Source organism: Magnolia sinica, chromosome 1 (assembly GCF_029962835.1).
Source record: "Magnolia sinica isolate HGM2019 chromosome 1, MsV1, whole genome shotgun sequence".
NCBI lineage: Eukaryota > Viridiplantae > Streptophyta > Magnoliopsida > Magnoliales > Magnoliaceae > Magnolia > Magnolia sinica.
Genome location: NC_080573.1, coordinates 94,871,184 through 94,889,862, shown reverse-complemented (window position 1 = coordinate 94,889,862; position 18,679 = coordinate 94,871,184). Strand labels below are relative to the sequence as shown.

General features: G+C 42.1%; 2 protein-coding genes across 3 annotated transcripts in view; both read left to right on the top strand.

The window, feature by feature from the left end:
* LOC131251786 (AT-hook motif nuclear-localized protein 10-like) overlaps positions 1-17,042 on the top strand; it is a 36,878-nt gene extending 19,836 nt beyond the window's left edge. The window contains exons 5-6 of one of the 2 annotated variants that reach the window (XM_058252750.1): positions 15,349-15,686; positions 16,744-17,042. In XM_058252750.1, the coding sequence (XP_058108733.1) occupies positions 15,349-15,678 (330 nt within the window). In that variant the 3' untranslated portion in view covers positions 15,679-15,686; positions 16,744-17,042. Of the gene's footprint in view, positions 1-15,348; positions 15,687-15,784; positions 16,075-16,743 lie in introns of those variants that run through there. The other variant, XM_058252743.1, reaches the window with a different exon arrangement.
* LOC131251799 (uncharacterized) lies at positions 9,468-10,940 on the top strand. Its single transcript, XM_058252762.1, has 2 exons — positions 9,468-10,715; positions 10,784-10,940. The coding sequence occupies exon 1, from the start codon at positions 9,640-9,642 to the stop codon at positions 10,333-10,335; it is 696 nt and encodes a 231-aa protein (XP_058108745.1). The 5' UTR covers positions 9,468-9,639; the 3' UTR covers positions 10,336-10,715; positions 10,784-10,940.
* Positions 17,043-18,679: the final 1,637 nt, after the last annotated feature.

The window sequence follows — 18,679 nt, the reverse complement described above, 5'->3', positions numbered from 1 at the left end:
CAGAGCAAGCTATAGAAGGTCATATCATTGTCGACGAAAGAGGCCGAGTACATTGCAGTCACAGAGGCATGTAAAGGGATGCTTTGGATGAAGAGGTTCTTATAGGAACTTAGCTTGAAGTAGGAGGAGCACGTGGTCTATTGCGATAGTCAAAGTGCTATACACTTGAGCAAGAATCCAAGTTAGCATTCCAAGTCGAAGCACATAGAGATTCGGTATCACTGGATCAGGGATACCCCTTGGAACAGAAGGTGTTACGGCTTGAGAAGGTCCACATGGACGATGATGGGTTAGACATGATGACGAAGGCTTTGCTCAAGGGCAAGTTTGAGGTTTGTAGAAACCTGGCTAACTTGAAGAAGGTGAATCCCTCCTGGGGTCGGAAAGGGGGAGTTTTGATGAGATTTCCTCCCAGGACTCGACTGGTCGTGAGCCTCACTCGACCGGTCATGGGTGGCGCTCGACCGGTCGAGTGGGGCTCGACTCAAAGTCCAGCGACTATCTGATTATTTTCTTCGAGGTGCTCAACCAGTCGAGGGAGGTTCTCGACCGATCGAGTGGGCCGCTCGACTGGTCGAGGACTCTTCTCGACCAGTCGAACTTAACGCAGATTCGTTCCGCGATTTTGTGCGAATTGCGGAAATCAGAGTTCTTTCACAACAAGGTGCGGAAGAGAGTTTCCTAAACTATAAATAGGGGTGCCTAGGGCTTTTCTAGGTAATGCAAAAGGGTTTCCTAAAGGGTTTAGGGTTATCAAAGGTGTGCGAGAGAGAGAGAGAAAAAGAGAGAGAGAGAGGAAGCTTGTGGAATGGAGGTTATGCTCGTGGAGGTGATCTACTGTGCAATCAACATCTTAGCGCTTCTACGTCCTCGTGATCGGTGAGATCTCTCCGTTTTTCTTTTATTCTCTTATTGTTTATCCACTCTTGCGTTAGTGAAGAAGGTTGTAACGTTCTACTTCATAGTGGATTGTTGATCTGGACTAGGTCTTGTGGTTTTTACCTCTTTGAGGGTTTTCCACGTAAAAATCTCTTGTGTGGTGTGGTTTATGCTTTGATTGTTTTTCATTGCTTTATTATCCCATAATTCTGGTTTGTTTTGGGATGCTAGATCTTAAGGTTTTGTGCAAGGCCCCCAACACTTTGATGCTTTTAATTAGAACTAGTGCCATCACCAGTTTGCTGTCAGGACATTCTAGAGCCGTTGGAAGAGCAATGGTTGAAAATCCCAGCTACCAGAAGTAAGTGTCTATTAGAAGAACAATGGTTAAAATCTCAACCACCAGAAGTGCCACTAGTTCGTTTGCTGGTCACCAAAAGTGTTAAAGGTTCACATTTCAGAAGTCATCACACAGAGTCATGCTACTTATCATTGCTTATATTTATCACCATGGATGTTTCCTTTTATTGTTCGAATAAATGTTCTTCATGCATGGTGTTGACAACCAAAAAAATCCTTCTTCGAGTCGATATCGACTTAAGACTAATAGATAAAGCGTTAAATTAGCTCGGAATGAAGCAGGCCCAGATTCGTTGGAAAGGTCATTGAAATTACCTTCCAAGGAACGTGAGATCATCTCATTTTGAGGTTGGATGAGCCAGACACAAGCGAAATCCCTGAAATTGCGTAGTCCCAAAGATTGCTAGGAGACTATTTCTTGCTTGAGAAAGGCGAGCTCGAAACCCACGACTATGGGTCCAAGACGCAAGATCTTATTCCAAGTGTTCGAAGTTTTTTCAAATGAAAAACCCGAAATCAACTCAATTGGAGCTAAGACAGTCCTCACTTTGGGAGGCCATTTGGGGTCCAATGGACCTCATTTTGGGATGACTTGATAGTCCTTCGAGTTATCTTTCCAACACCTTTGGAATCAACCCAATCAGAGTTGTAACGAGGGAGATATGTCAAATTTACCGAAGTCGTGCGTTTTTGCCCAAAGTGCTGAAATTGAGTAAGCTCTCAGCCGACTCACTTTGACTTGATTGCCACTACAAGTGTGCTACAACTGTCACTTGGCATCGCATGGGCCAATCGTAGCCGCCACATGGCCTGTTTTCCTATCGGATTAGCCTGTAAATAGTACACTAATCTCCGACATTTGGACTTTTGGCCGAGCCTTTCAAAAGAGGTAAATTTCATAAAAGCTCTTGCAAATTTGAGTCCCTACCGACGCACACTCTTGCTAGTGTTAACACCTTTGTCGGCGTCCCTGCTCGACTGTACGTGCCAGAGCAATTGTTTGCGCCTGACCGTCGAGCACCGGGACACTTTTGTTCGCACTCGTGCACCTGAGTGTCAGCACCCTGTGGGTGCCAATGCACAGGCCCGGGTGGCCTTTAACGCGGGTGCGTCGTGCCTTCTATCATTGCACGGGCTCGGTTCAAAAAGTGTTGTTTTGCCCTGTTTGGCGTTGTTTTCGGCCACCCTCGTGCTTCTTAAGCATCATGTCACCACGCCTGTGCGCGCCACGGTTTTACCGACATTCCGCCGAAGTGCCACGGACCGATGAGGCCTATGCATGCCCTCGGGACAAAGCGAGATGCTGCTGAAATTTCTGTTTGAGAACGTTCCGGAAATGTCCAAATATGACCACGAGGAGACGAATGCCGCGGTTTGCATCCAAGCATAGCTTGCACATAAGCGGCATGGATCTGGACCTCGATCATAATAACAAGCATCGTGGCACTAGTTTTGGGTCGCACCCTAACAGGGGAATCGATGTTCAACTCGGATGAACAACAACTAATAGATAAGGCCAATGGGACCCACTTCCTAATATACCTTGGATCATTTTGATCTTACCCCATACAAAAAGAGAACATAAAAATCTCCTTTATAGCTATGTAGTAGAACCAGCTTGACAAACACATCTTGATCTATGAAGATGGACATGCGCCTATGCACACGACTGTGCCTCTATTCGGCCTAGTACAAAATGTCTATCAAAGACCGTCTGGTCAGCAATTTTCTCACCTCGCCTTGATTCCAAGGGAGGAGGAGAGATCTAAATTGAAATCACAAATTTACTAGGCCTGAATAGGGCATGGAGTGCAGCCAACTCAATCATTGATGCTCAGTAAGGCGAATCATATGTTACTGAAACGATCCAAGGCATATCGGGAAGATGAAAGTACTTCCATGATATGCTAAGATACGTCTGAATCTGACAACGGTTGCCCAACTTATGGGTGATTTACTAGTGACTTGAGTGCGGTATCCCTGAGCAGACTAAAGATGTTCATATAATTGTTTGCACCCTTTGTGTGTTGACAACCTGAGCCTACGCACCGCTCCAATTTGATGGTGCTTCGGCCCCATTATACACTGACCTCGGCCTCCCTCGAGTCTCAAGGATACTCAAGAGACCTCTAACTCGCTTCTTTAGGTTCCATTACCCTCTAAGCTCGTCAGCATATACTAAGCCTTATGACTCCTGGGTCGAACAAGCGCCCCTCTCTCGAGTCACCTGAGAAGTTGAACCGCTCTATGAGCGATCCTTGGCATCAAAAGCCGCCACCTCAGAGCGATCATTTAGGCTTTGCATGGACATTGGCTCGGGCTATCCAAACAACTATCATTCTTTCTATGGCCATATGAACCGCATATGTGCATTATCATGCATATCATGCTATCTCATGCACTCATATCTTTGTGCATTATATCGTATCTTATCTCATTCATAGCCTTGAGCTTCTTATAGATGAGATCACTTGGCCATGTCCTAAAGACATCTAGGCCCCTCTTACAACCCCAGTTGACTCCTTTATGCCCTCTGCCTAGGCTGATAGTATACGAACCCCTGAAAGTCTGTGACATTTCGACACTCTCATGTTGATCACGTTACTATCTCTCAGACATATGTCTACTCATACGACGAACTGAGAAAGGCCATGTCTTGAGAAAAGCTATAAAGCTACGACTTATGAGCCCTGATCCCTGTTGTATGGCTAAGAGACTAGCCGGTCTGACAAAGTAAGGAAGCTCCCTGTTCACCGCGCTAGCACAATTACCTTTTATGCTACTATGTGATGAGCCCATGAGGCCAACATCACTCTAGCAATATTCGAGAAACAAGCCAATCCTCATAAGTCCATTGAGACTAGATGTATCGCTCACTTAGTGATCACTTATCTTTCAAGTATCGCCTGTTGCTATCCGCTCCATGCAACGACCATATTGTATCCCCAAGCTAGTGATCCTAAGCCCTCAAAGGCTAAAGGGATCCTTTATCAGCCAAGGATAGCATTGCATTGCATGAGCATTACATTATGCACTACATGACAACTCACTAAGCTTTTGCTTTTGAATCAAGGGTTATTCCCCTAGACTGTAACTAAGGGTTGTGTTGTACCCAATGTTTTGGGTAACACTGTAGTGTAGTGTAGCGAAAACGCTACGTAGCATACGCAAGTAGCGTAACTCCCTGGTAGCGTAAGCTACATGGCATGTAGCGTACGCTACATGTAGCATAGCGTAGTGTGTAGCGTAGATATCATAAACCACATGAAATCTCATTTTTTAAAGTGTTTTTTCTATGTTAGTTTAACACTTATTTTAAAATAGTGATGACTTATACCTATGACACGTGACACTACATTAAACTAATCCGGACCATCCAAATTGTGATCACTTAGATCAATCCGGACCATCCAAATTGTGGTCTATATCATGAATTTGTGATGTTTCAATAAATGAAAAAAAAGAGGTCACACTTAGAGATATCTAAAGGCAAAGAGATAGAGATTTTGCATGGAAATAAGTGGTTGATGATCTAAATTCGTAGTCAAAGAACTCATAGAAATTATGCATTTTGTAAATTTTATCATATTTTCTATTATTTTAATTAAACAATATTAAGGATTGTGTAGCTTACGCTGCACGCTACAGAGGGCCAAACGCCACGCTATACGCTACACGTTATTTAAAACATTGGTTGTACCACACTTGGAATCTATGAATCTAGAGAAATAAAAGTCCTTGGTCTACTTGTCTCTCATCTCTTGTATGTCGGTGAATGCTTTATGAACGTTTGTGAAAGATCCCTAACTGAACACCACACAATCCCTATACCGATCCCAAAATCGGGTAAACCCTTGGTATATCCTGTGTTCGAGTTATCGGCGAAATGTCGATAATATCGACAATAATATTGGTGTCGCCAACCCTGCAACACCGAAACCCCCTAAATTCGTTTCTCTGCTAGTTGTCGGCGAAAAATCGGCGAAATATCGTCGATTTTTTTGAGATGGGTGATATTATCAGAATATGCCATTTCTTACTCCATTATTGACAAAATATCGGGAGATATTATCGGCGTCCGTCTGATATTTTCGGAATATCGACTGTAGCCACCAACCCCATGAGAAAACTGTAGCTACCTACCCCTCTTTTCTCTGATAAATATTGGGAATATTGGGAAAACAAATTTTAGAGTGATTTTCGTACCTGGTTAATCGGAAGTCGGAATTGGAGCTGGAAGAGGAGCTTCTCGATCGACAGAGCCGGTATGTGTACGCAAAACCCCTCTTTTCTCGCCATCTCCCCTCTTTAGGGTTTTTTTAATTTCTTCCTTCAAGCGAAAATCCCTCTCGCACTGGGAAATCGGATTCAACACCGAGCAAAAATCGCTCTCGCACTTGGAAATCGGATTTTGCCGAGCGAAAATCCCTCCCGCGGTGAGGAGTTCGCGCCCTGCGAATGTGAAAAACCTCTCGCCCTGGGAGGTAAATTCGACGGACGCCTGTGCGGACTGAGGAGTACGCTCCTACGTACTGACTAAACTCAGTTAGGCCCACTTTGAATGTATGTGTGGCCTATCTAAGCCATCCATCCGTTTTTCCATCTAACTCAAGGGGATGAGCCCAAAATTTAGGCATATCCAAAACTTCTGTGGCCCCCAAGAATTTTTCAACGGTAGACGTGCAATTCAACTATTTCCTGCAGTGTGGTCCAGCCATGATGTATGTGGGCCCCACCATGATGTATGTGTATTATCCACTCTGTTCATCCATTTTTAAAGATCATTTTAGGGCATTATCCCAAAAACGAGATGGATAAAAATATCAGGTGGACCACACCACAGGAAAATATAGTAATTGGATATCCATCATTTAAATCCTCCTAAGGCCCACTGTACTGTTTATTTAACATCCAATCTGTTAATTAGGTCATACAGACCCAGATTAAGGGAAAAAACAAAGATCAGGTTGTTCCAAAACCTTTATGGCCCTCAAAAAGTTTTGAATGGTCAAAGTTCATTCAACACTGTTTCTTCTAATGTGGTCCAATTGAGATTGGGATATACCTGTTTTTTTTTTTCCATACCATAAAATTATCTATAAAAATAGATGAACGGCATGGATGAAACACATACCTCGTGGTGGGGCCCACAGAGCACGGCAGGGGAGTAGCCAATCCGTTTCCAAAGCTCAAGTGAGCCGTACTATTGGAAAATGTGGTCAGGGAAATTCCTACCGTTGAAACCTTCCTAGGGTTCAACAGTGATGTTTAGATGCCATCCGTACTGTTAATAATGTCATTACTATTGGGATGAACTCAAAACAAAAATATTAGTTGAATCAAAACTTCTGTGGCCCCACGAATATTTCAATTGTGGACGTTTAATTATCACGTTTTAGGCTCACTTGAGCTTTAGATACAGTTCATTGTTTGCATCATGTCCTAAAATGAACTCACAAAACGGATGGACGGGGAGGATTTTTCACAAACATCACAGTGGGCCCCACCTGAGCTTGTAGCGCAGGAAGGAAATCCGAGTCCTGCGCTGCTGTTGAAAGGGGCGTGGATGGAAGCGGTTTGCGTACTAAGTACAGCACTGAGTAAACTCTGTGGGGTCCACTGTGATTTATGTATTTTATCCAGTCTGTCCATCCATTTTACAAGATAATTTTAGGGCCTTATATCAAAACTGAAGGATATATAAGGCTAAAATGGACCACACCACAGGAAACAGTGTGAATTGAAGTTATACTGTTGAAAAATTCTTGGGGGCCACAGAAGTTTTGGATCAAGATTATATTTGTTTTTTTCGTCCATCCATGTTTGTTTGATCTTATGAACAGTTTGGATGAAAAATAAACATCACTTTGGGGCATAGAAAGGTTTCAACGGTGGAAATCATTATTTCCAATGTTTCTTGTGGTATGGTCCACTTAAGATTTGTATATGCTTCAATTTTGGGCTCAACGCCTAAAATGAGATGGAAAAACGTATGGAAGGTGTGGATAAACCACATAAATTCATAGTGGGCCCAACTGAGTTTACTCAGTACAATAAGAGTGTATGCAGTACACAATTCGATTTGGGGTGGATTGGCTACTGACAAGAGCCGTAGCCAAAAGAAACGGACTGGCTACGACCCCTGCCACCTGCCAATGGCTGGTGGTCGGTGCTCTGTGGGCCCCACCATGATGAATGTGTTTCATCCATGCCGTCCATCTATTTTCCTACATTTTATAAAATGATACTAGAACTGAGGTATATAACAGTCTCAAGTGGACCACATTATCAGAAACAGTGTTGAATAAACTTCAACCATTAAAAACTTTTTGAGGGCCATAACAGTTTTGGATCAAGCTTATCTTTGTTTTTTCCCTTCATCTAGATCTGTATGACCTAATCAACAGATTGGATGTCAAATAAACAGTACATCCGTCCTTAGGAGGATTTTAATGGTGGATATCCAATCACTATTATTTTCCTGTGGTGTGGTCCACCTGAGATTTATATTCCTATCATTTTTGGTATAAAGCCCTAAACTGGTCTGTAAAAATGGATGAACGGAATGGATGAAGCATATACATCATAGTGGGGCCCACAGAGCACAGACCACCAGACGGCCTAAACTCTGAGTCAGGCGCGGATTAGATACTAACAAGGTCAGTGGCCAAATGGCTACTGAAGTGACGTCACCAAGCTCTATGGACCCCACCATGATGCATGTGTTGTATCCATACTGTCCAACCATTTGTAGACATCGTTTTATGGCATTACAAAGAGAATGAGATAGATCTAAATTTCAAGTGGACCCACCACAGAAAACCGTGGGAGCCGTCACACCCACCGTTAAAACATTTATAGGGCCCACAGTGATGTATTTTTGAGATCCATCCTATTCATAAGTTAACATAGAGATAGATGAAGTGAAAACAAAAATATCAGCTTCTTCGGAAACTACTATGGCCCCTAAGAAGTTTTGGTGTCCCCACTATTTTCTATGGTGGGGACCACTTGAACTTTATTATGGGCCACAAAAGTTTTGTATAAAGCTGATATTTGTTTTTTCACTTCATCCAGATTTTTGTAACCTTTTCAACGGGTTGGATGGAAAATAAACATTATGGACACATTACGGTGGGTCCTAATAAGTGTCTAACGGTGGACCGTACAATCACAAATGTTTCCTTTTGCATTGTCCACCTGAGACTATATCTGTTTCATTTTTTTTTCAAGTACTCTATAATTAAATACAAAAACAAATGAACGGCGTGGATATAGAATAAATACATCAAATTCTCAAAAACCAGGGTGATCAGTTAAATAAACAGGCTACACCAGAGGGAACAAGTTGGGAGATAACGTCCACCCTTTATTTACATGGACCCATCATGTTGTATGTATAAATCACAATAGGCCCCATAAAGTTTACTCAGTATGTAATCTGCAAACTCTTTCTTCAATTGTAATTTATGTGAAATTTTGATTTGATCTAACATCTTAGCCCTTAAAATGATTTGGGCTTATTACACTGAATACGAGCCGATGCACTTTTTTTTTTTGTTGATTATTGCAAATTTGTATACTACTAGGGAGCAAAATGTCGTCTGGATCGGGACAAGGAGCAAGGGACATTGGGTGGAAACATGGATGGCTAGTGGAGGGGAATAAATATGGGGCCATATGCAACCATTGTGACTAAGTGATACGGAGTGGGGGAGTGTCTAGGCTAAAGGAACATTTGGCAGGGGGATACAAGAATGTGAAAGACTGTCCAAGTGTAACAAAGCCAGTGAGAGAGGAGATGAGAAGAGTGTTGACTGAAGTGAAGTCACGCAAGCTGCAGCAAAAGGATTGGGAGAGGGATATGAGGGAGGAGCTACGAGGCACTGGCCGGGGCCTAGGTGCTATCGACGAGCACGATGATGACGACGATGAGGGGATCGCGTACCCCGATGATTGTGTTACGGCTCGAGAAAGGAGTGATTTTAGACAAGTGATTCGTGAGTCTCGGGCTTCAGAGTGGGAAGGGGAGCAAAGAAGACGGGTTGATGAGAGTAGGCCGTTGTTTGGGACGTCCCGACATGAGGCTGGTGGGAGCAGCAGATAATTTGAGGGAGGCAGCGAGCATGGCCTACAACGTACGCAAAGCGCTCGTGTCCCAGATGCACCCATCGCAGGCGTTAATAAAAAAAGATAAAAAATATGTGGAGCAAGGGGCTCAAGGGGAAAGTAGGTGGCGTTATATCTAGGTGGTTCATCTCGAGCCATGTACCAGCAAATGCAGCAGCCAGTCCTCACTTCAAAAATATGATTGAGGAGGTGCAGCGTGCCGGGCCTGGTGTGAAGCCTCCCACGCCATAGGAGATTCTTGGCGTCTACCTCGATCGGGAGCACGAGGAGATGCAGGCTTGGGTACGTGGACTCAAGCTGAACTGGAAGAAGAACGGGGTGACAATCATGTGTGATGGGTGGACAAGACCCACGAATTTGTCCATTATCAATTTCATGTTGTATTGTAGAGGACAACCGGTTTTCCTCAAATCCATTGATGCATCGGGTAGAATAAAAGATCACGAATACATATATGCTCTCCTAAAAGGAGTGATTAGAGATGTTGGGTCCCAGAATGTTGTCCAAGTTGTGACGGACAATGGCAGTGCATTCGTTAAGGCGGGGAAGAAATTGATGAAGAAGTTCAATCTCTATTGGACTCCATGTGCGGCACACTGCATTAATTTAATGCTCGAGGAGATAGGGATGAGGGATTTTGTCAAGAAGACTATCCAGGATGCGAGGAGAGTGACAAAATTTATATACAATCACTCATGGTTGTTGGTTGCAATGCGTGAGTGTTGTGGAGGGGACATCGTTAGACCAGGCGCGATACAGTTCACCGTGAACTTCATTGCACTCGATAGCTTATACAGGCACCGCGTGGGTCTGAGAAATTTGTTCAGATCTAAGAAATACATGGAGTGGAATCAGAGGAAGACTGAGGGTGCAAAGACCCGTTCGAAGATAGTGCTTTCCGATTCCTTCTGGGATAAAGTTCATAACGTCGTTTCCTTCCTGCATCTGATGTACAAGGTCCTATGAGCCGTAGATAATGAGATGTGGCTTTCGATGGGGTCAATGTATGAGCTTATGAGAATTATGAGAGAGGGGATAATGACTGCAATCCCTAGTTCGTATCAGTGCGTGATCAGTATCATTGATTATTGATGGACTGGGACTCTCGAGCATCCACTCTACCAAGCTGGTAAGTTTGTTAATACAACTGAGTACTTTAAGCATCACTTCTGTTTGCATGTTAATACAACTGAGTAACTAATATTTGGGTTTCAGCATACTACCTGAATCCCAAATTTCATTATAAATGTCGGCTCCATGAGAATCAAGATTTGACGATGGCCGTCCACGAGGCGTTCCAACGATTGTTCCCAGAATCGACAGCGCAAGCAGATTTCGGTAACCAGGTAATGCTCCTTATAGCCTCTAGAAATATGGGTGATTAAAAATAATGACTGTGAATCCGTGTTTACAGTTGTTGCGGTTTAGGGATGCGAGGGCTACGTTCTCATCCGCACTAGCAAAAGCATCGACTGAAACGATGATGCCGTGTGAGTATGGTAACATAATTAGGTAATTACATTTTTTATTTAAACTTCAAACTAAAACAAGCTCCTCATGGATATATAGGTGATTGGTAGGCGATGTACAGAGTCGACATGCCCACACTGTAGTTATTGGCAGTCCGTATTCTCGCACAGACTGTATCCTCCTCACTATGTGAGAGGAATTGGAGCACATGGTCACTCATATACACTAGCAAGAGGAACAGGCTGGCATATGAGAAGCTGCAAATGCTCGTTTACTGCCACTACAATATGAAGTTAAGAGAGAGGCAGTCGCGGGTAGACCGAGACATGGAGGAAAATCAGAATCCGCTGGACCTGTTGTCTATAGGTAACATGGCACGGATAGGTGATGATGATGAGGACCCACTTTATGAGTGGGTCAAATCAGCTGATTTAGATGATGCGGAGGGAGGCCCTGCTTCACAGGTAGCCGAGGGAGCAGCGGCTCTGGGTATCGATGTCGATCAGGTAGTAATCGAACAGAAGGTAGATACAGACTCCTTTGATCCTTTGGTGAGGAGTTCGGCACGTTCCAATAAGGGTGAGGAAGCATCTTGACGGCCCCCTCCCTATCATCAAGTCGTAGTGAGTGATGATGATGACGAGACTCAACCCCCACTCGACACTAGTCTTGGGGACGACGATGACGACGGTGATAAGGGAGGGGACGGAGGCACCAACACTAGTATATGTGGTACTAGTGAGGGTGGGGGTGACAGTGGTGGGGGGTACACGACGGCTTAGAGCTAATGATCCGTTGGCCAGTTCATTGAGGAGCAGAGCTTTGACCATGCCACTCAGGATATGGACCATGGATCTCATCCACCATCCAGGGTGAGAGCATCGGAGCCCACATATATGTTCGAGCGTCGTTCGAAAAAGAAAGCTAGACGCGCCGCGGCTAATGCTCTCACATGCAACTTGTCATCTATGGACATAAGTTTAGATCCGGGGAGCTCCACCTCTGTCCCACCTTATGCTCATGGGGGATATCACGGGTATGGCCATGACAGCTCTGACATTCAGTCACGCTCATCTACCCATGGGTACAGGCAGCTGGAAGATAGTTCTTCGAGTCATGACCCTTTGACAGGAGGATATTTGGGGTACCCGTATGACTGACAGCAATACTATCAAGGAGTCGGGGTTGGACTTGATCTGTTCCCTCAGTACCCTGCCCCAGGAAATGCCGTCGATGTATGTCATGCAATTCCCACGTCTAGGCGTACTCATATAGTTTGGAGAGGATGACTATCAGAGGTACATAGAGAGTTCCTCAATTGGTACGAGCAGAGGATGACCTAGGAACAGTACTGCCAACATGTTGGGCAACAGTACTACTCTCAATTGCCACGGGATCCGGACAATGATTACGAGCCACCTCGTCACTCTATGTGGGGATGAAACATGGACAGAATTGTGTATTTTTTTCAATTTATTTACTTTTGCATGTTTTAATTGTTGTAAGCTTGCATTTGTATCATATAAACTCTTTTGGGTTACTATTTGAGTGATTTCTTATGACAACGCATGCTTTTTGACCCCCATTAAATGGAAACTTCTAATTTAATGCATTCTTTTTGCAAAATTTTCATTCCTGAATATGTAAATATGTGTATTTAAGCATGTCCTGAAGTTTCACTGAAAAATTCCACCATTTTCTCCATGTTTCCCCCTTTTTCCCTACATTTCCGGTTATTGACGATATTATTGGCGATAACGATATTATATCTTTATCTTCGGCTAGCGAAACTTGTAGCGATACGGACAAATCGAACACTGGGTATATCTATTAAGATTTTCTGTAGTTTTTTTACAAATCTCCCACTTCTTCTCTATATTCTCTTCATCGTTAATGGAATTGATATAACAAAGTTTTCACCATGTGAATCCAAAAAAAAAAGTTTCCATCATGTGGTCATTTGTGTTAACAAAAACCATTGGAGGAAGGGAGATATGGCTATTCTTAATGTTTGCATCCTTTACCTCTGAAATGGGAAAGTCTATTGAACGTCTCTTCCTGAATGGCAGGTTTTTAGGTGAGATTTAGTGGAGATTTATTGGACTTCTCGAGATTGACGAAGTGGTGCCAGGACAAATCTAGGACATCTTCCAAGTGTAGCGTAGGGTTCGCATGGGAAAGAAGGTATCTGTGGAACCTTGCTATGGCTGCAAGCTTATGATCAATTTGGAAGGGGCACAATAATGAAACTTTTTATAATATAGCAGAATCAATGGAGTGTCTCTAAGATGGGCAAGGGTAAGGTGGTCTATTGAGCATCATCATCACCATCATCAAAGCCTTATCCCAACTAAGTCAATATAGGGTGCTAGGGCTGAATATCTTTTGACATAGCACGAAGTTCCTTAGTGAGAGTTGGGGGTGGGTTCGGCCTTGTACTAAATAGATGATTCCTCCTCCTCATTATCATCTCTGTCTCTCTCATTTGGATTTTGGGGCCACTTTTGTGTTCTTTTTTTTTTTTTTTTCATTTTCTCCGAGAACCTGTTTGGATCGGTGGAATCTAAAAGGTAGATTTGGAAAGGAGAACATCACATGTGAGGAATACCGTGGATAACGTCATCTGTGGAAAAGAATCCTAAAAAAGTCGTTTGTTTTCATTTTCATGATTTCCAAGGAAGAATATAATGGTCAATGCTTAAAAAGTTCAATCTATCTCTCAAAAAGTGTGGAAATGAGGTTATCAAGTTATTTATTTATTTATTTAAGGAAAACTATGGAAATGCAATTGGTAGAAAACGTTGTAATCCGTTGATTAGAATGTCACATATGCTGAAAATGTTTTCATTTCCACGGTTATTTTTTGGATTTCACCAATCCAAACAAGACTTTAATAAAATCTTCATTGCCTAACCATTCCAGGAAAGAGAAAGAAAAAAAGTGATAGGTGAACATTTTCTTGCCCCCAAAAAAAAAAAAAAAAACACTTTTAGTGGAATAAATAAAAGGAAAAAAGTAAAAAGAGCATAGTGTCATGCCACAAGTATGGATCATATTAGTAAATATGAGTAGCCTGCCAAGATTGGTATACCAGTATCCAATATCCATGTCTATGTCCTGGATGTTGGGAAGTGGGAAGTATTCCATGCATCCATTTCTGTGTCAATATCCACATGTAGTCACCATAGAATAAAAACACACTAATCCCACTTTTGCCTTTAACAATAGATTGAGAACCACCACAAAATTCATATGGGCTTGGTTATTTTACCTGGATGTGGTAGAAAGTAGAAAATAACTCTTTAACTTTCTGTAAATGATAGTTTTCAATACAATTAAGGAAAGTCGACTCAACAGGCACCTAACCGTTCAATAAATGTATTTATGCCACTACAATGCATGCATTACATTGATATCTTGCATAATATTTATTTTAATTTTGGATTTGTTACTTCAATATATTTTAATGGGTAAGCTGGCTTCGATCCTACAACCTGACAGTTGCAATGTAAAGAGCACAGTCGGTTTTGTGGTTGAATGCCAAACTCAGTTTACAGGAACCAGTTGAGTTGGCTAGAACTTGTTCGAGTCTTGCAAAAACTCAGTGAAGTCAACACTGTGCGGCTTCCCGAGTTTGGTAACTCACCATCATTTATTTTACCAGGTTGTGTAGAAGAAAAAGTAACTGTCGTTGCATCTTATAACTAACCATCTATGGGATACGCAAAGGGATATGATGCTAGTTGTATATAAGACCGCCCGTCTACTCCCAAACTGCCCTTCTAAACATACCCATCACAATATAGCTAGTACAACTCATCCATTAGACTGATTAATTGCATAAAATCCATGCTGGCTTAGATTATTTACAAGGTTGAGGTTAAGAAAAAAATGACTGACATTCTGTCTACAACTAATCCTCAATGGGTAGGAGTTTTATACAGAAGGTGGCTCAATTCTGCACCCAAATTTCCCTGCTGCTACATACCATTGTTCTAAAACTTAATGACTCAACTCCACTTGGCCAGAAATCAAGCTGAGTCACCATGAAACTCGCTGGGGACCTTGACTTGGTTCAGACTTGGCATGACTTGTCAAGTCATCTTGCCTACTCAATCGACTCAACGTGACTTGAACCTAGTCACTAGCGAGTTGATCCGTTTTTAAATAAAAAATAAATGTGGTTGGCAGGACTTGAACTCACCACCTAGTGCATTTGGCAAAGCGCTATTTTTCTTCTTCTTCGTCTTCTTCATCTTCTTCCTCTCTCTCTCTCTCTCCCCAACCCCCCACCCCCCCATTTTTTATACTCAAAACTCTTCTAGGTATCTACAATTATCGACATATCATTGCTGGTTTAATTATTAGAATCAAGTCAATTTGAAGTCTCTGTGTCCTGACTCCTGACCCAATTGCATGTTGGTTCGAGTCGAATTTTTAAGCTATGTTAGATACTAATCAGATAAACAGAGTGCAACACATTTCATGTCCACTGCAATTATTTACCAGGTTGTGGTGGGGAGTTTCATGCCGAACAGTCACAAGGAGCAGAAGAGGAGACCAAATCCTGAATCGTCAATCCTCACAGGGGTTCCTACTACTTCGGGCATAGTGACAGCAGCCAGGCCCATCTCCCAGGCGACACCAGATGAGGACACATGCGCAACTCCATCCTCTACATTGCCGGGACAAAGCCATGGGGACGTGGAGAACAGCACGGGCAATAACCTAAACCAGGCTTCGACTTCTTTCCATACGGTTGGTTGGCATGGTGGTTCACAATCCACGTCTGACCACAGGCCTTCTCCTGATATAAACATACGCTTGCCGGGGGAATAGAGATGAAGGTAACTGATCTTTCTTTTCTTCATAGAAAGCTCTCCTTCGAAGCCTAACACTACTACTACTACACAGTTCTAACGCAATGGTTGTGTTTCCCCGTTAGGTGTTAAGTTAGACGCTCACAGACTGGCAGACCATGCAAAAGGGTTGCAATTGCTGTAATATTTATCACTGAAACTGTTAGGACTTTTATATTTCCATTGTTGTTATTATTGTTGTTGTTGTTGTTGTTGTTGTTGTTGATTAGTGTTTGTTACATGAGAGGTTGTAATGTGGGTATTCTCCACAAAGGTCCTTTCCAGGGAGTAAATGTCATGGTAGAAATTTTCATTTAATTTCAATCCTTGAAAATCCCAACATTTGATCAGATCTAACCTCTAATCATGTTTGAAATTTCTAACCCCTGTTTTTCTCCCATTCCTTGTCTGAATTTTGAAATGTTAGATATATCTCTCCAATATTTTGATCAAGAGGAGTTAGAAGGTCCTGCTCATCAGTAATGGATGGTTCGCTGACACTTGGGAGTTTGCACATGTGGACCTGTTATTTAGTAGTCCAAACATGTAATCTAATGGGCCCTATGTTGGATAGGGTTGCCCCGGAAATCTCCCACATTGCGAGACTGTAACTTTCTTATATTTGGTCTTTTCTTTCCATTGAATTTGCACCGTCGCTGCAAATTTTTTTCTGAACCATCTATTTGGAGGCCAAAATACCATCTTCCAATCTTTGAGATTTGTGGGGCATCCCACATCTGTGGCGAGGAACTTCAGATCAAGTTTTAGACAACCAAACCATGGGCTAATGAGCAGGACCCCTTATTGAAAGATTCTTAGACCTAGTTTGGATGCAAGATTTTTTCGGATGGATTATCAAAGGAATTGAGATTCCTTGAAATCTTGTATTTAATAATCAATTTTCTTTTCTTTTCTTTTTTCCAGTCCAGCTTTGTGCTACTTAAGCCCTGTTTGGTTGCTGCTTAAAAGTGATTTCATCTCATTTTAGTTAACAGTAAATAGGTATTAAATATCATGGTTTAAATAAATCATGGGTTACATGCAGGGAGCAGAAAGGTTACATGGGAATGGGTGAGGCTGCGCAGGTGCGTGTATACATGCAAAAAGGGGGAAGGGGGGTTGCAAAGATGAATGAGTCATCCCAACACTTTCTCTAATTTTGTGGTCTATCCAAGATTCAAACTCTATAATTTTTTAGCTTACATCGTAATATGAGCTAGCACAATATATGTATATATAGAGTGGGTTTCACACGTTCATTAAAATAGCTCTATAGGCTGCCTCACACCTTAATATTTCCACATACAGAGCTCTACCCTTGCCTCGATTTGGAGTCTCTAAGGGTCTGTTTGGGTACCACCAAATAAGTTACGTTTTAACTTATTTTAAGTCATTAAGTTACTTTTTTCCACTTAAGTTAATTTGGTAAGAATAGTTATAAAAATAACTTAATGCTAAAAGCTAATTTCAATAAGTTCTTTTCCTTTTTTTTTTTTTCTTTTTTATTTATTTATAGCTTTTTGACTTACTATTTTTCTACTTCTCTCTCGTAGTCATAGTCCATACCAAAGGAGGTTCTCTCTCACAGTACTTATCAAAGGAGGCCGTACATGATGGACGGTTCCCATCGAAGGTGGGGCCCCATGATGGATAGTCTACATCAAAGGAGGGCCCCACATGATGGATGACCACATATTAATGTGGGCCCACATAATGGATGGTCCAAATTAAAGGTCGACTCCTACTGATAAATAGCCCACATCCAAAGCGGGTTGGGATGATGGACAACCCACTTCAAAGGTAGGGCATACATAATGAATGGTCCACATCAAAGGGGGGTCCGCATGATGGGCATTGGACATTGAAGCGAGACCCCACATGATGGATGGCCTACATCAAGGTGGGCCCTAAATGATAGATAGTCCACATCAAAGGTTACCCCTAAATGATGAATGACCTACATCTAAGGCGAGCATTGCATGATGTGAGATCCCTGCAAGATGTGAAATAGTACGTGGCGGGCCCACGGGCTATGTGTGGAAGTTTGGGGGAGCTATGGAATGAATGACTATGTCCTAAAGGGGAGGTGATTAGGACTAATAAAAAATTATGCATTTTAACACATAATTACTTAAACTAATATGACAATATAAACTAAGTAAGACAATTAACTCTAAGGCTTCCAAGTCAATAGATAGTCCAATCACGTAAAGTACGATAGATATACTAATAAAGTAACTAATCTATATATGATAATATACATGTGTGTGTGGGATGTGCTAATTATTAACTCTTAGCGTTCATCCAATAATGTATACATATAATTTAACTAAACAATCACATAAGTATAATTAGACAAGTGCTCAAATAGAAATCCCAAACATAAGCATGTATAATGGTTCGATTTTCCTACTCCACTCTCAACGGACACACTTAACTCATGAGTGTACCAAATTTCACTATCGGAGGTTTTAAATTGGGTATACCTCTAACCTTTACAACCCTACACAAGGACCGCAATCCTATACAAGAAACTTCAGTTGATTTTCTATTAACTAATCAACAACATTGGTTTTAGTCAAATGACCTACGTTTACTCCCGCCAGAGTCTCCCACAGAGACTAGCACGTACACACTTATGTTCGGTGAATTCGGCCTTACACAAAAGCTTATGTTTTATACTAGAACCTATCGAGTTTAGGTCATAAACTCTTACTCTCAATCTTACACAAAGAAAGAGAGTATGGACTCACTAATTGACACTCATCAAATTGAGCCCCTTTGACGTGTTGTCTCGAGTTGCTTGATTGATACTTTCCTATGCTTTAATCAGCTATCCTTTTGCTCCTCCAATCATTGATACTGATGCGTTGACAATGCTTCAACTTTAAGATCAAACACCTTACATGTGATGCTCCATTGCGGTGACTAAAGTGATGGGAGAATGGTGAAATCTCTCACAACATATAGGAAGGTTGTTA